The sequence below is a fragment of the Bos indicus genome, chromosome 24, assembly GCF_029378745.1.
Source record: "Bos indicus isolate NIAB-ARS_2022 breed Sahiwal x Tharparkar chromosome 24, NIAB-ARS_B.indTharparkar_mat_pri_1.0, whole genome shotgun sequence".
Taxonomy (NCBI): Eukaryota; Metazoa; Chordata; class Mammalia; order Artiodactyla; family Bovidae; genus Bos; species Bos indicus.
In genome coordinates, this window is record NC_091783.1 from 58108765 (window position 1) to 58130365 (window position 21601).

At 44.9% G+C, this 21601-nt stretch overlaps 1 protein-coding gene and 1 long non-coding RNA gene across 3 annotated transcripts in view; both read left to right on the forward strand.

Annotated features, from left to right (window-relative positions):
• The first annotated feature begins 1184 nt into the window (after positions 1-1184).
• LOC139179495 (uncharacterized) lies at positions 1185-16878 on the forward strand. The gene is made up of 2 exons (XR_011563866.1): positions 1185-1553; positions 15598-16878. It is a non-coding gene; the product is annotated as an uncharacterized lncRNA (long non-coding RNA).
• A 4208-nt stretch (positions 16879-21086) lies between these two features.
• MALT1 (MALT1 paracaspase) overlaps positions 21087-21601 on the forward strand; it is a 66570-nt gene continuing 66055 nt past the window's right edge. For both annotated transcript variants that reach the window (XM_019986440.2, XM_070779119.1), the window contains exon 1: positions 21087-21520. In XM_019986440.2, coding sequence (XP_019841999.2) covers positions 21246-21520 — 275 coding nt within the window. In that variant the 5' untranslated portion in view covers positions 21087-21245. The remainder of the gene's footprint in view (positions 21521-21601) is intronic.

The following is a 21601-nucleotide window of genomic DNA, read 5'->3' on the forward strand; positions in this document are numbered from 1 at the left end:
TTGGTGATGCCATCCAACCATCTCATCCTCTGTTGTCCCCGTCTCCTTCCTTCAATCTTTCCCAACATCAGCGTCTTTTCCAATGAGTCACTTCTTTGCATCAGATGGCCAAAGTATTGGAGTTTCAGCTTCAACATCAGTCCTTCCAAAGAATATTCAGGACTGATTTCCTTTAGGATGGACTGGTTGGATCTCCTTGCAGTCCAAGGGACTCTCAAGAGTCTTCTCCAACACCACAGTTCAAAAGCATCAAATTGGTGTTTTTTCTGACACCAATATCACGATCCAGAAAAAAAAAAATTGGGAAATTGAGTTTTATTAAAATTAAAAATTCCTTTGTTTTAAAGGATATCACTACACACCACAGACTGGGATAAAGTGCAAACCATTATATATATATATATATTTATATATGATAACATATTATGTATATTCTTTAAATTAATCTATATATATATACTTGAAATGTATATATTATTGAAATCTCTCAAAACTCAACAATAGAAACACAAATAACCCAACTAAAAAATGGACAAAAGCGTTGACTAGATATTGAATTAAATAAAATACACAAATGGCTAATAAGCACATGAAAGGGTGCTCAGCACCATTAATCATTAAGGGATTAGACCATAATGAGATGCCACTACATAGCCAGTAGGATGGCTGTAATAAGAGACAGAAAATACCACATGCACTCACATGGATCTGAAAAAACTGGAACACTGATACACTGCCAGTGGCACGGCCACTTTGGAAAACAGTTTGGCGGTTTCTTAAACCGTATCATACTTGACCATACGACCGAGCAATTCCACTCCTAGAAATCTACCTGTAAGAAATGAAAACACATATCCAAACAAAAACCTGTATGCCAAAAAGTGGAAACAGTCCAAGGAGCAGTCATCCAGTGAATGGATAAAACAAATTATAGTACATCCGTCCATACTATTCAGCAGTAAAAGCAAAAGGACCCAGATACATACTACAACTCTGAAGAAAGGCAAAAACATTATGCTAAGTAAAGAACTAGATGCAGGGGCTGCCCTGGTGGATCAGCGGTGAAGAATCCGCCTGCCAGTGCCGGGGACACGGGTTTGATCCCTGATCTGGACAGATGCCACATGGCTGGGGGCAACTAAGCCCTGGGTCCGAACGACTGTGCCCGTGTTCTGGAGCCTGTGCTCTGCAACGAGAGAAGCTAACCACAGTGAGAAACCCACACACTGCAACTGGAGTGGCCCCCACTCACCAAGATTAGAGAAAGCTCGAGCGGCAACAAAGACCCAGTACAGCCAAAAATCAGTAAATAAATCAATCTAAAAATTAGGTGCAAAAGGCCGTATAATGAATGGTGCCGTTTGTAAAATGAAATGTCCAGAAGAGACAAATTGTATTTATACAGAGAAAAAAGATGTCAGCAGTTACCTCGGGCCTGGGGCAGGCGAGAAGATAAGCTGCAAATGGACACAACGGAACTTAGGGAAATGATGAAATGCTCTGAAGCCAGATGGTGGTAAATGTCTGCACAACTATCAATATATTAAACATTGGTGAGTCATACACTAACATTCGGAGAATTTTATTTTATGTAATCTATATTTCAGTAAAACTTTTTAAAATGTATAAGAAAACAGTTAATGGCTCCCTTGTCTATCCTTTAAAATTATTTTTGATTTGAATTTTATATTCTTTCCAGAATACTGAAGTATAATTTGTATAAAGTTTGAAAATCTTTTCTCGCATCCTGCAGGTTGCCTTTCCACTGCTTCCTTAGCTGTGCAAAAGCCTTTTAGTTCGACACAGTCTCACTTGGGTATTTTCGCTTCTGTTGCTTGTGATTTTGGTGTCATATTCAAGGTATCATTGTCAAGATCAATGTCAAGAACCTTTTCCCCTCTGTTTTCTTCTGGGAGTTTTATGGTTTCAGACGTTATTTACATTCAAATCTTTAATTCATTTGAGTTACTTTTTGTGTACAGTGAAAGTGTCCAGTTTCATTCTTTTGCAGGTGGATATCCAGTTTCTAAGCAGTATTTATAGAAGAAACTTTCCTCATTGTGTGATCTTGGCACCTACTTGTAAAAGTTTGGTTGACTCTATACAGGCGGTTTTACTTCTGGGCTCTCTATTCTCTTCCATTGGTCTCTGTTTTACAACAGTACAATACCGCTTTGATTACTATTACTTTATAATAGAATTTGAAATAAGGCAGTAGCTTTGAGTGGTTACTTTGGATTTCAGTTCCCATGAGTCCAAGAAGCAGACGCCTGGTGAATAAATCCTCCCGAACATGATATTCCTCGTGACAGATATCCAGGGAGCCAAAGGCCTGGGACAAGAATTACCACCAGCCACCTCGTGTGACACTTGCTCAACTGACAGTGTCAGGATGCTGCTCTCAAACGTAACAAGACACCACACGAGACCATCCTCCAACAAACGTAAAGGTGGCGGGGGCACCACGTGTGCCCCAAGGATCTCTGCAAAGGTCAGGGGGACAGCTCTCCTGAACTTTTGTACCACGTGTTGCCTGCTGGTCAGGTAGCCTTGAAGACTTTAATGCCCCAAATTCTGCATTCATAACATTCTTTTTTATTATTTTATTTTTGGCTGTGTTAGGTCTTCGTTGCTGCACAAGCTTTTTCTCTGGTTGCAGGGCATGGGCTTCTCATTGCGGGGGCTTCTCTTGTTGCAGAGTACGGGCTCTAGGGCGCTCCAGCTTCAGCGGTTGTGGCTTGTGGGCTCAGCAGCTGCAGCTCCTGGTCTCTAGAGCCCAGACTCAATAGCTGCGGTGCAGGGGCTTGGTTGTTCCACAGCATGTGGGACCTTCCCAGATTGGGATCGAAGCCGTGTATCCTGCATTGGCAAGTGGAATTCTTTACCACTGACCCATCAGGGAAGCCCAATAACATTCATTCTAGAACACAGAAAAGCTAATCTGATCTTAAGTCAGGGTTTTGGCAAAATATGATGTTTCCTGTTCCTATCATTTAGTTTTCTAGTTATGCCATCAATTAAGAGGCCAATTGACTTTATCTAATTGATAAATAGCAGGAAAAAGGTAAGTTCCTTGCTGTTGTTCAGTTGCTAAGTCGTGTCCAGCTATTTTCCACCCCAGGGACTGCAGCACACTAGGCATCCCTGTGCTTCATGCTTCACTATGTCCCAGAGCTTACTCATACTCATGTCCAATGAGTTGGTGATGCCACCAAGCCATCTCATCCTCTGTCACCCCCTTCTCCTTTTGCCTTCAATCTTTCCCAGCATAAGAGTCTTTTCCAATGAGTCAGTTCTTCACATCAGGTGGCCAAGGTATTGGAGCCTCATCTTCAGCATCAGTCCTTCTGATGAGGGTTGATTTCCTTTAGGATGGACTGGTTTGATCTCCTTGCTGTTCAAGTGACTCTCAAGAGTCTTCTCCAGCACCACAGTTTAAAAACATCAATTCTTCAGTGCTCAGCCTTCTTTATGGCCCAACTCTCACATCCATACATGACTACTAGAAAAACCATGGCTTTGACTATATGGACCTTCGTCAGCAAAGTGAGGTCTCTGCTTTTTAATACGCTATCTAGGTTTGTCATAACTTTTCTTCCAAGATAAGTTCCTTACCTGGAACAAAACTTCACAAAGGCGGTATCTCCCCTAGCTCATAGCTTTCTGAAGCCCACTGTACCCCCCATTGCCTCTCTCACTTTCTTGAACTTCAGAGTCCTACACAAACTCCATGCAATGAGATTCCTCTCTAGGTGTAAAAGATTTCTTTGGCTGAGTTCTGGGCTTCGTTTTCCGGCATGTTTTCACTGCCTCCATGAGAGGATTTATGCCCACATCCCTTGAAAACATGGCCCTTCTTTCTCTTTATTTTCTCGTAAGTTGTACAAACCTATCTTCCTGAAATCAGAAAGAGAACCTCATACCAGGGTGAAAAATATCTCCACCTGCAGGTATCTCTACATGTGATCGTGACACTAAAACAACCAGTTAGCATGTGTGTGTGTTACCCAAGCATTCTCCACATTCACTTACTTTATGAGTGAACACTGGAGTCCATTTGTTTCTGTCCAACTCCCCCCGCCTTAGTGATGGGACCATGGCCACAGCGTACCAACCACCTCTTGCCAGGTCAGCCACTCTCACCACCACTTCCCAGCACCCCAGCTGCCCTCTGAGGCTGTCAGCAGAGGGCCATGGAACCAAACTTCTAGAAACACTGTTGCTGTTTTTCATGTCTCCCTTGCTTCTAGAATTCCCCATCATTAATTCGCCGCTGTTGTTTACTCGCTAAGTCGTATCCATCGCTTTTGCGACCCCATGGACTGTAGCCCGCAAGGCTCCTCTGCCCATGTGATTCTCCAGGCAAGGATACCGGAGTGGGTTGCCATTTCCTTCTCCAGAGGATCTCCCTGACCCAGGGATCGAACCCAAGTTGCCTGCATTGACAGGCGGCTTCTTTACCACCGAGACACCAGGAAAACCGCCCCTCCCCCACCCCTGCCCATCATTAATGAAATAAAGCTAATGAGAGGCTAATAAAACCTCTCAGCCTGACATTCCCGAGTCCTCTCTTGTCCTGTGATGAAAGACGACCTAGAAGCAAATTCTGCGGGAAATGTAGGTCTTGTTTCAGGATTGTTCTGCTCCTGTGTAGGCAGGAGGCCAACCTTATCTTCAAACATTCAAGCTGCTCAGGTTCTTTGACTTTGTCCATTTCAGCCATACTTCAGCTTTATCAACTGGTAATGGGTATGGATCAGAGCTTAATCGATGACACAGACTGTCCATGGCATGTATCATCAGCAGTTCCGAGACCTCCCAAGGCGAATATATTTTATACTGCTGAGAAGCTGGACCACCCAAGAGCTCCCTCCCAGGACCAGAACACCTTGACCCTTCAGTAGAAATGCTTCCCTGGACTCTGCTCCTCCCCCATTGGCCCATCTCTTTATTTTCCCTCAAACACACTCTATTATCATCTCTCCCACTGTAGCCTTACTGACACCTTCCTTCCACCTCCTCCCAACCTTCCTCCTTCTCCCTCCTCTGAACTCAGGATATGTCACTCATTTGTTTTGAAATTTTGAATTCCTAGAATTCTTTTTTTTTTTCCAGCTGTGCTGGGTCTTCATTGCATCATGGGCTTTCCGCTCATTGCAGCGAGTGAGGGCTACTCCCTTGTTGTGGTGTGTGAGCTTCCCACTGCAGGGGCTTCTCTTGTTGCAGAGCACGTGCTCCAGGATGTGCAGGCTCAGCAGCTGCAGCTCTCGGGCTGTAGAGCCCAGGCTCAATGGTTGTGGTGCTCGGGCTTAGCTGTTCTGTAGCACGTGGGATCTTCCCAGACCAGGGATCGAACCTGTGTCTCCTGCATTGGCAGGTGGCTTCTTTACCACTGAGCCATCAGGGAAGCCCCTCAAATTCTTAAAGTTGGTGGTGATGGTCAAAGTTTTTTTTTTTTAGCAAATCCTGGGCAGGAAGACATTCTCCTGAATTCTCTTCTTGTTTTAAGATTTTTTTAAGTTACCTAAATCTTTGATACACTTGGAATTTGTTTTGGTGTAATGCATGAATCAAGGAAACAGTTTTTCCCATTTGTCTCAGCACCTATTTATTCGAATTTTCCCCAGTGATTCTTTTTAATATAAATTTATTTATTTTAATTGGAGGCTAATTACTTTACAATATTGTAGTGGTTTTGCCATACACTGACATGAATCCGCCACGGGTGCACATGTGTTTCTCATCCTGAACCCCTCTCCCACCTCCCTCCCCATCCCTTCCCTCTGGGTCATCCCAGTGCACCAGCCCCGAGTACCCAGTCTCATGCATCAGACCTGGACTGGCGTCCCCAGTGATTCAAAATGTCATCTTCATTATAATTTAAGTTCTCATCTATCTGGGGTCTCTTTTTATGGTTCTATATTCTGTTCCACTGATCTGCCTAGCCATGGAATGACATGAAACTGTTCTAGTATTTATGGCTTTTTAAATCTACTTTGCTTTTTGCTAGAGCTGGTCTTTTCTCACTATGCATGCTTTTCAAAAACTTCCTGATTATTACCGTTTACTTTTCCATATGAACTCTATAATTATCTTGTCTGGTCCCCTTCCACCAAACCGCTATTGCTGACATCAGATCTGAATTTCAAAACTGATTCTGGCTACAGTGTGAAGAACAAGGGTACATGAGGGAAGACCAGTGTGAAATGCCATCACACAAGTTCATAAGAGAGGTGAGGGTCACCTGGACTAGGAGGGTGACAGCAGAGACGAAAGAAGATAGGATCAAGTGATATGGAAAAATTAAAATTGGCAGGACTTAGTGACAAAAGTAATTTGATAGTTTAGAAAGAGGTAGGTGGCTTAGGTGATTTTCTAGTCTTGCCTGGACAATCCTGGGATTTAGTCCGTGTCTGTAGAGATCCAATCCGGAACAATCCAAGGATGCAATGTTAGCTTTGGGGTTGTCCTGAAAATCAGGGTGCTTTTGGAAAAGACTTGGAGTTCTTTGTAAGGTGATATCATGGGTTCAGACAAGATGCCCCAAAGTGAATTGCCTCCCCCAGCCAGTATCAGGTATCAGGAATGCTAAACCAGCTTCTAGAACATTTCACGGGCTGTGGGGGGTGTACCCATGACTTCAAACCACGTGGCTCTAAATGGCAATAGTGTATTCTGAGACATTCCATCACATCATATTTGCAGAGGCAACCTGTGGTTAGTGAAGAAAAAAAATACTTCAAAAGTTGTCCTTTCTTCAGTTCCTCAAAAAGTGGTATTACTGTAAGTCTCCACTCCTAGGTATATTATACCCAAAAGAATTACAAATGAGAACACAAAGAGACCCTTATATACCCATGTTCATAGCAGCGGTATTCACAACAACCCAAAGCTGGAAACAGCTCAAATGTCCATCATCAGATGAATGGACAAACAAATGTGCCAAATCCATACAATGGACTACGAAGAGCCTTTGAAAGGAAGGAAGTTCTGACACATGCTACAACACAGAGGGTCCATGGAAGCACTATGGTGAAATAAGCCAGAAACAAACGGACAAATACAGGATTCCATTTATGCAAAGTACCTAGAAGAGGCAAATTCATAGAAACAAAAAGTGGAATAGAGGTTACCAAGGAGCTGGAGGAAAGGGGAAATGGGGAGTTATTATTAAATGGATATAGAGTCTGTTTGGCATGATTAAAAGCTTCAGGGAATAAGTAGTGGTGATGGTTATATAACGTTGACAACTTAATGCCACTTATTTTACACTTGTTGCTGTCGTTTCATCGTTAAATCGTGTCCGACTCTTTGCGACCCCATGGACTGTAGCCCGCCAGGCTCCTCTATCCATGGGATTTTCCAGGCAAGGATACTGGAGAGGGTTGCCATTTCCTTCTCCAGAGGATCTTCCCAACCCAGGGATTGAATCTACATCTCCTGCGTTGGCAGGCGGCTTCTTTACTGCTGAGCCACCAGGGGAGCCCTAATTGGACAATTAAAAGTGGCTAAAATGGTAAAAAAATGTTATGTGTATTTTACCATATTTGAAAGGATAGAAAAAAATCACAGGAACTAACATAATATGGTAGGTCAATTATACTTTAAAAACAAATAAACAAGCAAACAAACTCATAGAAAAAAAGAGATTAGATCTATGGATACCAGTAGTGGGGAACAGAGGGAAGAGAAACTGAAGGAAAGCAATCAAAGGGTAGGAACTTCCAGTTATAAGATAAATAAGTACTAGGAATATAGTGTACAACATGGTTAATGTAATTAACATTGCTGCATGTTACATACGAAAGTTGAGAGTAAATCCTAAGAGTTCTTATCAAGCAGAAAACTTTTTTTCCATTTCTTTAATTTTGTGTCTCTATGTGATGATGAATGTTCACTGAACTTATACTGATAATCATTTCATGATGTATATAAGTCAAGTATTTGTGCTGCACACCTTAAACTCATAAATTTAGAATAGAAAGTCTTAAATTATACCTCGATAAACCTGGAAGGAAAAATGATTCACTTTATGTTGCGTGTATTTTACCAAACTAAAAAAGAACATATGTTTTTTTAAAGTTTCCTTTTCTTATGAAAGAGGGGCCTCCCCTCACCACTAAGACAAATTCTGACCACGTGATTACAGCTATATGTCATATTAGCTCTCAGAGACCCAGGTTTTGCACAGTAGGCAACGCACTCTCTCACTCAAAACAATGCAAAATATTTTGGGAAACAAACTGTACTGCCTGCATCTCCGGAAATCCCCTCCCAAGTGGCTAACCACAAAGGGAGGAAACATAACTCGATGAAACCAAGTTTACAGTCAAAACCTCGAGTCCCTATTACTTCGTTCTGTACTAGAGCAAGGCAGTGCAAGCAGGCACTTGGGAACGATGTGACTGATTGCAGCGGTTAAGCTTGCTCTGCCCTGGTCTTTCTTTATGCCATCATGTAGGCATAATCTTATTTCCAAATGTATTTTGAAGCAAATAGGTCTAAGGCATTCGATTAAACAGAAGCTATTTAAAACTCAGTTGGCAGATCACCTGAAAATTCAGTTAACAGAATTAGGCAGTGTCCTTTGAAGAGCTCTGAAGACAGCTGGGGATGAAACTGTATTACTGTTGGTAAAACTGATACTACAAATAACCGCTGAGCTAGATTACCAAGTTGCCAATGCTACTTCCATGCAAAAAAGGAGTATATATATATATATATATATATATATGTTTGTTCCAGAGGACGCCCTAAGAGGAATCTGTCATAAAATGCAGGAGAGTCTAAATGCAAGAACAGGGACCTCCCTAATGATCCAGTGGTTAAGAATCCATCTTTCAATGCAGAGCACACAGGTATGCTAAGATCCCACATGCCATGGGGCAATCAGAGAGCCTGTGTGCTGCAACTAGAGAGAACGTGCTCACTGCAGCGAAGACCCACCACAGCCAAAATCATCATCATAATAAAATGAATAAACAAACATGTCTAATCCTCACAATGACTGTACAAGACATTCTTCCCATTTAAATAAATAAATAAATGCAAAAACAACCTATCCATTGAGTGAAGAGTACTATGTTTTTCAGAAGAAAAGAAAGGATAGTTGATTAATACTGTACAAATAAGCAGATGGAAATTACTTATAGTGATAAAATTCTTGGGGAAATTCTACACAAGCGAATTTTTCTAACCACCTAGTCATAATGATATGAAAGAGTATGCAAAGCTCCAAGTGTTGGCTCAGTGACAGTAAATGACAGGTAGGAATAAAGGAAAATGCTTCTCAAGGGAGGAAAGTAATAAGCCTTCCAAGTCATTGCTATATATCATGAAGATGTGGGAGCTTTTACATCCGCAAGTTTATGGATATCAATGAGTTTGGGGAAATACCAAGTTAAGGAAGATAAGGGTAACAGGATGGTAAAGTGAAATTTTCAGCTGAGGCCCCTGAAGTCGACTTTAAGCTCTAAAGAGGTACAAGAATACTTAATAAAGGATTTATAAAGCAGATGACGTAATTTTAGAAAGAACGATTACACACCTATTAGAATGACCAAAAATTGGAACACAGATGATACTAAGTTCTGGCCTGCTTGTGGGGCAACAGGAACTCTCATTCATTTGTGTCTTAGTGTTAGTTGCTCTGTCATGTCCGACAGCTTGCAAACCCCTGGACTGTAGCCCACCAGGCTCCTCTGTCCAAGGAACGGGAGTGGGTTGCCATTTCCTACTCCAAGGGACCTTCCCGCCCCAGGGACAGAACCCACATCTCTTTCATCTCTCGTGTTGGCAGGCAGGCTCTTTCACTACTGCACCGCCTGGGAAGCCCGAGTCTGCAGACTGAATGTACACCAGCCAGAGGGAAGTTTACGGTAAACTGTGAACCTTGGCGGAGAAGGCGATGGCACCCCACTCCAGTACTCTTGCCTGGAAAATCCCAGGGACGGAGGAGCCTGGTGGGCTGCAGTCCATGGGGTTGCTAAGAGTCGGACCTGACTGAGCAACTTCACTTTCACTTTTCACTTTCATGCATTGGAGAAGGAAATGGCAACCCACTCCAGTGTTCTTCCCTGGAGAATCCCAGGGATCGGGGAGCCTGGTGGGCTGCCGTCTATGGGGTCACACAGAGTCGGACACGACTGAAGTGACTTAGCAGTAGCAGTAGCCGTGAACTTTGGGATAATGATGACGCGGCAGTACAGGTTCATCAATTCTACCAAATGTGTCATTTTAATGAGTGACGTTGCTAACGGGGGAAGCTATATACGTGTAGGTACAAGGGGTATATGGTGCTACATTTGAGATTCAACAGATGCAAAAAAAAAAAAAAGCCCTCAGATAAGGAACTTTCCTTATCTGGCTAAAAGCAATGACTTCTGGGAAATAAGGCTCCCATAAATTCCTCTTCAGGCTGGACATACCCCCAACAAGGGAGAAGCCAAATAAAACCTAACCCAATTCCCTTCTCCAGAGAAGGAACAAGGAAGTGGTTGCCAGGGATGAGGGTGGAGCAGGTACACAGCTGGAGCACAGATTTTTAGGGCAGTGCAAATACTGTGTATTATAATGACAGCTGTGTCCCTGTGTGTCACTGTGTGTGCTTCAAGAACAAGAAAGGCCACTCATACCTGCGTAAAGAAGCACTGTCGCAAACTTTCTCATCTCCCATCTCTCTTCCTAAACCCATTTGTCTTTCCAAAGAAGCCTATTTGTTTGTTCTTCCCATAAGACTCTCTTCCACTAAATTAGGTATACAATTCTTTAACCATTTAAGAGGCCAGCTATTTCCTTTGATGGTTCCCATGTGCATTGGAAACAAACCCTTTCTCCTGCTCATTTGTTGTTTACCAGTGTAATTCACAGGCCCCAGGTACAGAACAGAAGAGGGTAGAAGGAAAGTTTTTCTCCCTTCCCCCACAGCAAAAAGGGAAAAATCTGTCAGCTCAGCCAACCGCAGTGCAGGAAAGGTGAGTGTGAGTTGGGCTTCGGGGACAACCACAAGCAAGGTGGGAGTGCCGCTTTCTCCATCTCTCATGGCTGCTTCTCTCAGGGTCAATCTCTCCCTCTGTGGACGGGTTCTTCCCCATAGCTGGCGGGGACACGGCCGTAGGAGGGCTGACTCATACCTCATGGGCTTGCCAACTGAGAGAGCTGGAGACCCTCTTCATCAAGTCAAAGGTCAGAGATCCCCAGGACTAGGCTTCCCTGGTGGCTCAGTGGTAAAGAATCAGCCCGCCAATGCAGGGGTCACGGGTTCCACCCCTGGTCCAGGATGATCCCACATGCCTCGGAGCAACTAAGCCCAAGCACCATGACTACTGAGCCCGGGAGCCAAAACGACTGAGCCCTCAGGCCCTGGAGCCTGTGCTCCACAACGAGAGAGGCCACTGCAGCGAGAAACCCTCGCCCCTCGCCTGGAGAGTAGCTCCCCCCCTCCACGACTAGAGAAAAGCCCTCGCAGCAGTGAAGACTCAGCACATCCAAGCCTGGAGAGTAGCTCCCCCATCCACGACTAGAGAAAAGCCCTCGCAGCAGTGAAGACTCAGCACATCCAATAAATAAATTAATTAAATTATTTTTTAAAAAAGAGAGAAATCCCCAGGACTTAAAGCAACCATGGCTGCTCGGTCGCTTCAGTCATTTCTGACTCTTTGCAACCCCATGGACTGTAGCCCTCCAGGCTCCTCTGTCCATGAAATTCTCCAGCCAGGAATACTGGAATGGGTTGCCATTTCCTTCTTCATAAAGCAACTATACTCCAATTAAAAAAATAAAATAAAAAATCCCCAGGACTGACCAATATTGGGGATCATACCTAGCTCCAGCCAATCATTAGGTAAATTAAGAAAGCCAATTGGTAAGAAACTGGGGGCTCCCATTGAACCATGTGCTGAAAAGCAATATTTCTGAGAAGAGAGTGCCACTCCAGGAAGACAGAGCAGTCCTTCCAAAGAGCACGGTGAAGACCTCAGAAACACAGGCCACCTAGATGGCTCCCTTGGCATCCTGAATCCCCATCCCTCGGGCAGCCTGAGGACCTGGGCTTCTCCCCTAACATTGGGCTGGCAGGAGTGGATGGAGAGCAGCAGAATCCTGCCCTGGACCACAGCCAGTCATCTGGAGCTTTTTCAGCTTGTCAGTGCTCAGCTCCCAGAGGGCTAAACCCTTCTCCCTTCTGGGTCGCTTTATTCAGACCACTTCTGAACGGTGTCAATCAGCCCATGAGACACCCGCGTCTCTCCCGTATTTCTCCTAACATTTATCCGCACTCTGTGCCCCCTCGACTCAGAGTCACTTGTCTTTGAAACCCAGACCCCAAATGAGCTGTGCTGCACTCCTCTTTGGAGTAGATCTTGGTCCCGGAAGCTATCGATGAGCGGGAATGGGAAGGGGCGAAGACCAGCCCTTGTCCCACCCTGGCCTGCCAACCACCAACCCTGTCTGCATATCCCGCTTCTGCTGAACCCCACTCTCCACTGTTACCCGTGAAGGTGCCTCTGCCCTTGTGCAGACTGCATGCCACGCCCTGCAAAGCTTTACAGAGATAAATTTAGACATAAAACAGGAAGTAATTCTCTGTGTCGCTGAAAATGATCTAAGAGAAGTTATTTTAAAGCTGAAGTGTGGGGGTTTGGTTCTCAGACAGCGTGGATCAGACTCACCAGAAGGGCTCGTTCAGGTGATAGAAGGGGGTCCACGCCATGAGTTTTCTTCAGTAGGTTTGGCGTGGGGCCCGAGAATTTGCATAGCTAAAAAGTGGATGCTGTCGGGCCCAGGCCCACACTTTGAGAGCTTCTGTGGCAGAGGCTTAAGAAGAGAGAGAAACCGTCTTTAGGCCACAAGGCTCTCATGTGAAATTGCAGCTATTGGCCAAAGTCCGCTAAGGCGCTCTTTAGCGCTGACCCTGACGAGTGTTGTGTTCTTCAGACAACCCCATCTGCACTTCACGCTGTTCTCACTTGTCTTTGTTGTTCGGTCGCTAAGTCGCGTCTGACTCTTAGCGACCCCACAGACTTCAGCAAGCCAGGCTTTCCTGTCCTTCACATCTCCCGGAGTCTGCTCAAACTCGTGTGCCTTGAGTCGGTGATGCCATCCAACCATCTCATCCTCTGTCGCCCCCTTCTCCTTTACTATGAAATAATTATTGTTTATCTTTACTAAGATACCATAAAAATTTCTAGGAGCCTCAGTGTTCTGATCTATATACAGATAGTATCTATATCTTTATATATTTACTGAAGTTTTCTAATAAAATTCATGAGTTGCTCAGTGAAAAGCTTATAGAATTTTTTAAAAATTCTATTGATGCGGATCATTTTTAAAGTTTTTATCGAATTTGTTACAACATTGCTTCTATGTTTTGATTTCCTGGCCACACGGCATGTGGGATCTTAGTTCCCCTAGCAGGGATCGAACCTGTCCAATGGACTGTCTGGACAGTTCCAGGGCGAAGGTCCCTTGATCGAGATACTCTTAACAGCTCTGGCTCTCTGGAATGTTGGCCAGATAGGTCAGCTCTGAGGCTCTCTTGGGGAGAGGGAGGAATCTAAGTGGGACCTGGGCTGGGCAGGGGGGCTAGTGCCCATGTTAGAAGCTGGGAGGAGCCAGATGCCTAAAAGAATAAAGAGCCTTTCTCCCTCAGGAATGAGCCAAATAGTTGGACCTCTTTCTCCTGGACTCTCTGCTGGTTTGCTCTGTTTTCCTACTTTTAACATTCTGACTGTAAAGGGAAAGAGAAAGAATCAAGTAGCCTTGAAGAAGTTGGCCCTCTGACTCATCAGAAGATCCTTTCCCACCATGCCCTTGGTTTCATCACTGTCGGAAACGGAAGTGCTAGTTCTCCAAAGGTGGAATGAAAGGCTGAGATCCTGGACTCTCCCAGAGTGGTGGGTCTCACCTTGGCTGCATATTAGAAACAGATGGGAAATTCAAGAACAAATTCTCAGGGACCAGGCAGCATCACCAAGCCAATTAAATTGGAATTGTGGGTGTGAGACTCAGACCAATATATTTTAAAACTCCCCAGGTGCGTCTAATGTGTAGTCGAGGCTGTATACTACCACCCTGAAGACTAAAGCTGGCTGTGCAGTCAAATTACCTGAGGGACTTTTAGAACTACTGTTAAGAAAAAAAAAAAAAAAACTAAAGAAGACCTCAGACCAATTAAAATCAGATCTCTGAGGATTGTGGCCAGGTATCAGTATGTTTTTAAAGTTTCTCAGGTTTCTAAGTTTCCTTAGTGTGTATGTGTAAACCATATACAACATAAAGTTTACCATTTTAACTTTTTAAGTAAATAATTCAGTGGGCTTCCCTCATAGCTCAATTGGTAAAGAATCCGCCTGCAATGCAGGAGACCCTTCCTGGGTTGGGAAGATCCACTGGAGAAGGGAGAGGCTACCCACTCCAGTATTCTTGGGCTTCCTTTGTGGCTCAGCTGGTAAAGAATCCACCTGCAATGCGGGAGACCTGGGTTTGATCCCTGGGTTAGGAAGATCCCCTGGAGAAGGGAGAGGCTACCCACTCCAGTATTCTTGGGCTTCCTTTGTGGCTCAGCTGGTAAAGAACCCACCTGCAATGCGGGAGACCTGGGTTTGATCCCTGGGTTAGGAAGATCCCCTGGAGAAGGGAGAGGCTACCCACTCTGGTATTCTGGCCTGGAGAAGTCCATGGACTGTAGCCCATGGAGTCACAAAGAATAGGACACGACTGAGCAACTTCCACTTGTCACTTGTCACTTCAGTGGCATTAAGTCCATTCACAACGTTGTGCGACCATCACCACTATCCGTTTCCGGAACTTTTTCAGCATCCTGAAGAGAAACTTGACATTCATTCAGCAGTAACTCCTCATTTCCCCAGCTCTGCTGACCTCTACAGTATTCTACTTTCTGTCTCTATGAATTTGCCTATTCAAGGGACCTTCTATAAATGGAATGATACAATATTTGCCCTTCTCTTTCTGGCATATTTCACTTAACATAATGCTTTCTAGGTCCCTCCATGTTAGAGCATATGTCAGAAATCCCTCCCTTTTTAAGGCTACCTTACATTGCTTTGTATATATGTGCCATGTTTTGCTTTTCCATTCATCTGTTAATGAACATTTGGGCCATATCCACATTTTGGTTCACTGTGAATAATGCTGCTACAAATATTGGTGTACAGGGATCTGTTTGACTTGCTGCTTGCAATTCTTTTGGGTCTGTTCCAGAAGAGTGATTGCTGGGTCATATGATGATTCTATGTTTAACTTTTTGAGGAACTGTGATGCCCTTATGAGATGAACACTGCTATGGCCAACAGTGTTCCTCATACAACCTAAGAGAGTACTGATTAGTATAATAGTTGGTAAATATTATTAGATTAATTTCTTCAGAAACTACATCACAGTCCAACGCGATTGTTAGTGTCACAAAGTCAAAAGACTTGGGTGGATTAACATAGCACCCTTTTGAAAACCCCAAAAAAGTGTCTCACGGCCATGAGAAACGTCACATCAATTGCAGTCCCTACCTTCCATTGAAATGCATGCCGGGTGATTTGCTAGTGCTAATCATTGATGTATCAGCGCTTCTGATTTGCTTTGCAGATAATAAATGATTGGGCTTCCCTGATGGCTCAGTGGTAAAGAATCTGCCTGCCAATACAGAAGTCATGCGTTCAACTCCTGGTTTGGGAGGATCCCACCTGCCAAGGAGCAACTAAGCCGCAACTATTGAGCCTGTGCTCTAGAGCCCGGGAACCACAACTGAGCCCACATGCTGCAATTACTGAAACCCACATACCCTAGAACTACGCTCTGCCAGTAGAGAAGCCACTGCAGTGAGAAGCCTGTGCACTGCAACGAAAAGTGGCCCCTGCTCGCCCCAACTAGAGAAGAGCCCTCGCAGCAACGAAGACCCAGCATAGCCAAAAATAAAGAAAATTATAAAGAAGCTAAATGACTGGCATTAGAGAGAGTAAATTAGACCTGATTCCAGACTTTTCCTGTTGTAATGCCGTATCTATGATACTTGGTGTTATTGCTCAGATACGTTTTCTTGACTAGGAAGGAGAAAGCGGCAATGTCTATGGGAGTGTGTTGTACATGGGAATGTCTTCCATCTCATACAGTGCTGCTAAACTAGCTGCTGACAGCCTCTTAGGAATTCCTTTGTATGTGAGGAGTTTTTGTTTCTGTTTTCCCCTCTCTTAATGCTCCACATGGTACCTTCCCCTTCGTATTTTCAGTCTTCCTTCTTGCTGCCAACAGACTACTCACTCACTACTCCCTTTCTTTGCCATAAGCAGAGATTGTATTCAGTCAACCTTGTACTCTAAGCACGGGCTTCCCTGGTGGCACAGTGGTAAAGAATCCACCTGACAATGCAGGAGACACGGGTTCAGTGTCTCCTGGGTGGAGAAGATCCCCTGGAGGAGGAAATGGCAACCCACTCCAGTATTTTTGCCTGGGAAATCCCATAAACAATAGGAGCCTGGTGGGCTACAGTACAGTACTCACAAAGAGTCAGACACGACTTAGTGACTGAGCACGAATGCATGTACTCTAACCACTCTAAGAAAGAATTAACAAAGATGTAAAACGTAATGGGTATCCTAACCAGCTCATCTATCTGGGTTATCTCTGCCTTTGACTAAGGTATTTCGCAACTCTGAGAGACAGAAGTTGCAGAAAACTGATACTAATGCAAATAGTTCTTGATTATAAACAGATAAATTCTGTCGGGGAAGGTTCAATGGATTTCCCTCCTCCACTGTGGAAGAAGCTGCTTTGCATCTATTAAGCTAATACATTTCAACTCCCTGCTGAGTTTATATATTGTTTCCTTCATTCACGAATGTGTTAAATAAAATCTTTGACTTGTGTTCATTGCACATTTGTTGAGAGTCATGGTTTTAAGTTTCTTATTTTTTTTAAAAAAACCCATCTTATCCAAAATCTGAAACACCCAAACACCAAGTGTTGGCCAGGTTTTATGAGGCAACAGGAGCTCTCATTCATTGCGGGTGGGGTTGCAAAAGGATCTAGCCACTTTGGGAAATAGTCTGGAGTTTCTTACAAAACTAAACACACTCTTACCCAATGGTCCAGCAATCACTCTCCTTGGTACTTAGAGGAGTTGAAAACTTTCGTCCACATGAAACCTACACAGAGATCTTTACAGAAGTTTTATTCACAGTTGTCGAAACTTAGACACAACCAAAATGACCTTCAGTAAGTGAATGAATAAACAAACTGTGGTACATCTAGATGACAGAACATTATTTAGCACTAAAAAGAAATGAGCTACCAAGCCATGAAAAGACACGAAGGAACCTTAAATACATATTAAGTGAAAGAAGCCAATCTGAAAAGGCTGTATGATTCCAACTATATGGACTATTCTGAAAAAGGGCAAAATAATGGAGACAGAATAAAGACCAGCGATTACAAAGGGTTGGGAGGGAGAAGGGATGAATAAGCAGAGCAGAGAGGATTTTTAGGACAGTAAAAAATACTCCGTATGACACCATAATGGTGCAAATATATCATTATACATTTGTCTAAACCCACAGAATATATAACACCAGGACTGAACCCTAATGTAAACTACGGACTGATTATTACATGTCAGTGTAGGTTCCTCAGTTGTAACAAGTGTACCATGCTCATGGGCCATATTGAGAATGAGGGAGGCTATGTATATGTGAGGACAGAAGATACATAAGATTTCTTTGCACCTTCCTCTCAGTTTTGCTGTAAATCTAATACTGCTCTATTTTAAAAAATGCAGGCTTAATAAAAACAAAACAAAATGAAAACCATCCTTTAACAGTATTTGGGCCAGAACATGGCACAAGGCAGGTACTGAATAAATATTCGTGAATGAATGAATGTAGACAAGTGAATGTAGTCTCTGGCATGGATGTTTCATCATGAAGGAAGGCTATGGAATATTAACGCACACTTAGCTGCTATCCCAAAGCTGAAACTGAAATGGGAAAATCCCCCCAATCCTTTAGGAGATGGTGGCAAGAAGGGGCTGCAAGGAAAGTGGAGAAACTTGTGTCAGAGGGTAGACTGCATGGACTTAACTCAGAGGATAAGTTAGAGGTCACAAAGGGTGCTGGGCATGGAATAAAGCCAGAGATGAGGAAGCCAGTTAAGTCTCCTTTTCTCTGTCATATATGGATCCCAGGACCTTTTGAAAATCTGTCCAGATATAAAATGATGGCATTCTGGCATTTTTGGCTAGAGTACACTCCCTAGTCAAATTGTATAAAGGAAAAAAAATTATGTCATCTTCCAGATCTGTGTTTCAAAGATGACATCAATGGATTTCTATAGAATGAAACCACAGGCTTCCTGCAAATTGTCTGGATTCACAAAGCCCTGAGTCACTTTCCACCACCACAGAGGAAGAGCTGCCAAGTACATCATCTGTAAACATGCGTGAATGTCCAAGAGGCACTGAAAAGTCAGATCCCCGCTCTGTTTTTCTCCTGTCTTTATAGAAATACAATGGCGGATACAGAAAAGGCAGTTGAATTACTGTTTACTATGTTTTTCCCAAAATTAACGTGGCAACTTTGAGAGCACTATAAAACTGCATCTACTTCTCCTAGACACTTTCTACGCATACATATTATTTCTCATTTAATTCTCATAACAATTGTTTGAAACAAATAGTATTATCTTCCACTCTTTACAAATGTGGAAACTGAAGCTGAGAGGTTAAGTAATTTGCCTGAAGTCACACCGTTCATGACTGGCAGCATCAAAATTCAAATTCAGGGCTAACTCTAAAGGTCACATTCTTTTCTACTGTACCACCATGCCCCATAAGAGAACCCTAGGAGTGAAATTACATTAAAAAATATTAACATTTGATTGGGAGGTGGAAAAGATCAGTTATAAAATGTAATGTTAGTCCAAGGTACAGGTTGGAGGATGATGGATGAGGTGAATGCCTAGGATATAAACTTGTTAGGTGAAAAACAGGGCCCTGACTAGAGTGAAACGAGGGAGGCACTTGTCTTGGGGCAGAGAGGAGAAGCAGGGGAGGGGGTGGGAGGTTACAGACATTATCAGTACCCAGCTGGGCTGTATTGGATAAAATATACTCAATCAGATTGGCCAGGTTATTCTCAGGGTAATGAATATGCAGGTGCACAAGCAAACACTTGCATGTAGCACACTTTTAAAAACTCCCTTGAATCTCAAGTTTAAAAGCCAGAGGACTAAACCAATAATGATGAGATCAATAAAGACCAAAGAATTGATTTCCATAATTGGTACCTGCAAGTAATACACTCTAATATTTTTTCACTGTTTGAGGACAAAACCAGAAGACACTAGAAGTAACTGGAAAAAGTTTACCATGTCTAACTGAGTATGACACAAGCATTTGCACTTGTAAGAACAACAGCCAGCATTTATAATCTACTACTGACTCAATGGACATGAGTTTGAGTCAACTCTGGGAGATAGTGAAGGACAGGAAAGCCTGGTGTGCTGCAGTCCATGGGGTCGCAAAGAGTCAGACACAACTTAGCAACTGAACAATGACAACATGCTAAGCAGAGTTAACTGATTTACATACATCAACTCCTTTAATTGTGGTAACAACTCTATATATACTGTAGAGAAACAGCAATTAGCCAAGATGGTGATGGTCAGGCTCTCTTGCCCACATCCTCTCGCTCTTCTCCCATGTTCTGTAAACATGACTTGGCATGGTTATGTAACAGCTGGCATCATTTATAGCAATGCCCACGGGCATCATGATGTACTTGCTTGGCCACATGCCACCTTTGTTCTGTAGACTTACATAAGCACCACTTGAAACAGCCCGGGGAACTGTCCATGTCTGGCTTCTGGCCGGGTCAGCCACTGCGAATAAAACATGTGTGCAGCTCCTATTGCTCCCTGTATTTTCTTCCAGCTTCCCTGATCACGCCTTGTATACCTGGGTTTGGGCAAAGAGTGAGACATATACTATTATACTTTCATTTCCATTTTAGCAGATGAGGCGAATTAAGTAACTTATTAAAAGTCATAAAACTAGAATCCAGAATGTCTTCTTGGATTCAAAGGTTGTAGCTTAGTCGTTATACCTCATTCTGAACTCTGAACCTACTCTGAATTTTAAAAAATCACTGGATACTGACAACAGAATGCGATGGAGACTGTATGGAGCAACCACGCTGACAAAGTAGAACCTGGGTGTCCAAATTACTGCTACGGGAAATCCTGCTGTCCCCGTGTGATGCAAGAGTTAATACCACAAGAAATTAGACCAGGAAGACTACTGTCTGGGAGCTACCTGGCTAGTCACACTTCATTAAGTTGCGGGCTCGCTTTTGTCCCAAACTACTCTCTAGTTTTCAATGGGGCAATGGCCTGGAAGTGAGGGAAAGCGCGTGCAGGTACCCGCTACGTTTGTCATTTCATCTATTCTGGAGCCTTCCAGGGAAGGGCATCCAAAGTTGCCTGCTTTGTTTTGGGACGTTTGTGGGTGGCAGTCTGACTCGAAGGAAACCAGATGATTCCTGCTAAAAATCATTTCCAAGATCTAACTAAATACACCACAGCCCAGGTTGTTTTTTGGTTTTTTTTTTTTTTAAGTCCAGGCAGAGATTTCAGACAATTTCCATTAAGTATCTGTCTGGATCTTCTAGCCCTACTTCCCTCAGCATTGCCATACACATCTAAGCCGAAAACGAGGACGCCTTCGCTGAGGTGGCCCAGCCCGGGCGCCGGTGTCACTGAGTCAGCCGAGCGCGCCTCTGGAGAGCAGCCGGCCGGGCGACGGAAAGCCGCGCGCTCGCTCCTTGACGTGAAGCATTCCTCCTCCGGTAGCCTTGGGAAGCCCCTACGCCGCAGGCTTCCTCGTCGTAGTAGAGCCGCCCAGGCGTGGTTCCTCCGCCGCTTCCTCCTCCACCTGCCACGGCCCGGCCCTTCCAGCCCAGCCCCGACTCCACCTCCCCGGCGTTTGAAGGGCGCGCCTCCGCGGCGACGGCGCTGAGGAGGCGGTGCAGGGAGGCGGTGCGGAGGGCAGGGGAGGTGCGCGCACGCGCGCAGTGGGCGGCCCCGCCCCCGGAGCGGCGGGCGCCGCTGGCTCGTCGGGCTCCCTCAGGCAAACCGGTCTCAGCGGGGCGGGCAGCGGCGCTTCCTCCTCAGAGCTCCGCTCAGCGCCCTCCGCCTCGTCCTTCCGCCCCTGCCTCCGCAGCGCTGCGGCGAGCGGAAGGCGCGCGATGCGGCCGGCGGGAGCCGCGGCCGGCTTGGGATCGCCGGCGCGGGACCTGTCGCTGTGCGGGGAGCTGCTGCAGGCCCCGCCGCCCCTGACCTCGTCTCCGCCGACGGCCGCGCCCTCGGGGCCGCCGCTCCCCGCGGCAGCCGGCGCGACCCTCAACCGCCTTCCGGAGCCGCTGCTACGGAGGCTCAGCGGGAGCTTGGACCGAGCGCCCGAGGGCCGGGGATGGAGGAGGCTGGCCGAGGTGGCGGGGAGTCGGGGGCGCCTCCGGCTCAGGTGCGGCCCCGGGACCCCGGGGGGTGGCGGGGTCACGTGAGGCGGGCTGGGGCGGGGGGCGCCGCGGGCTGGGGCGGACGC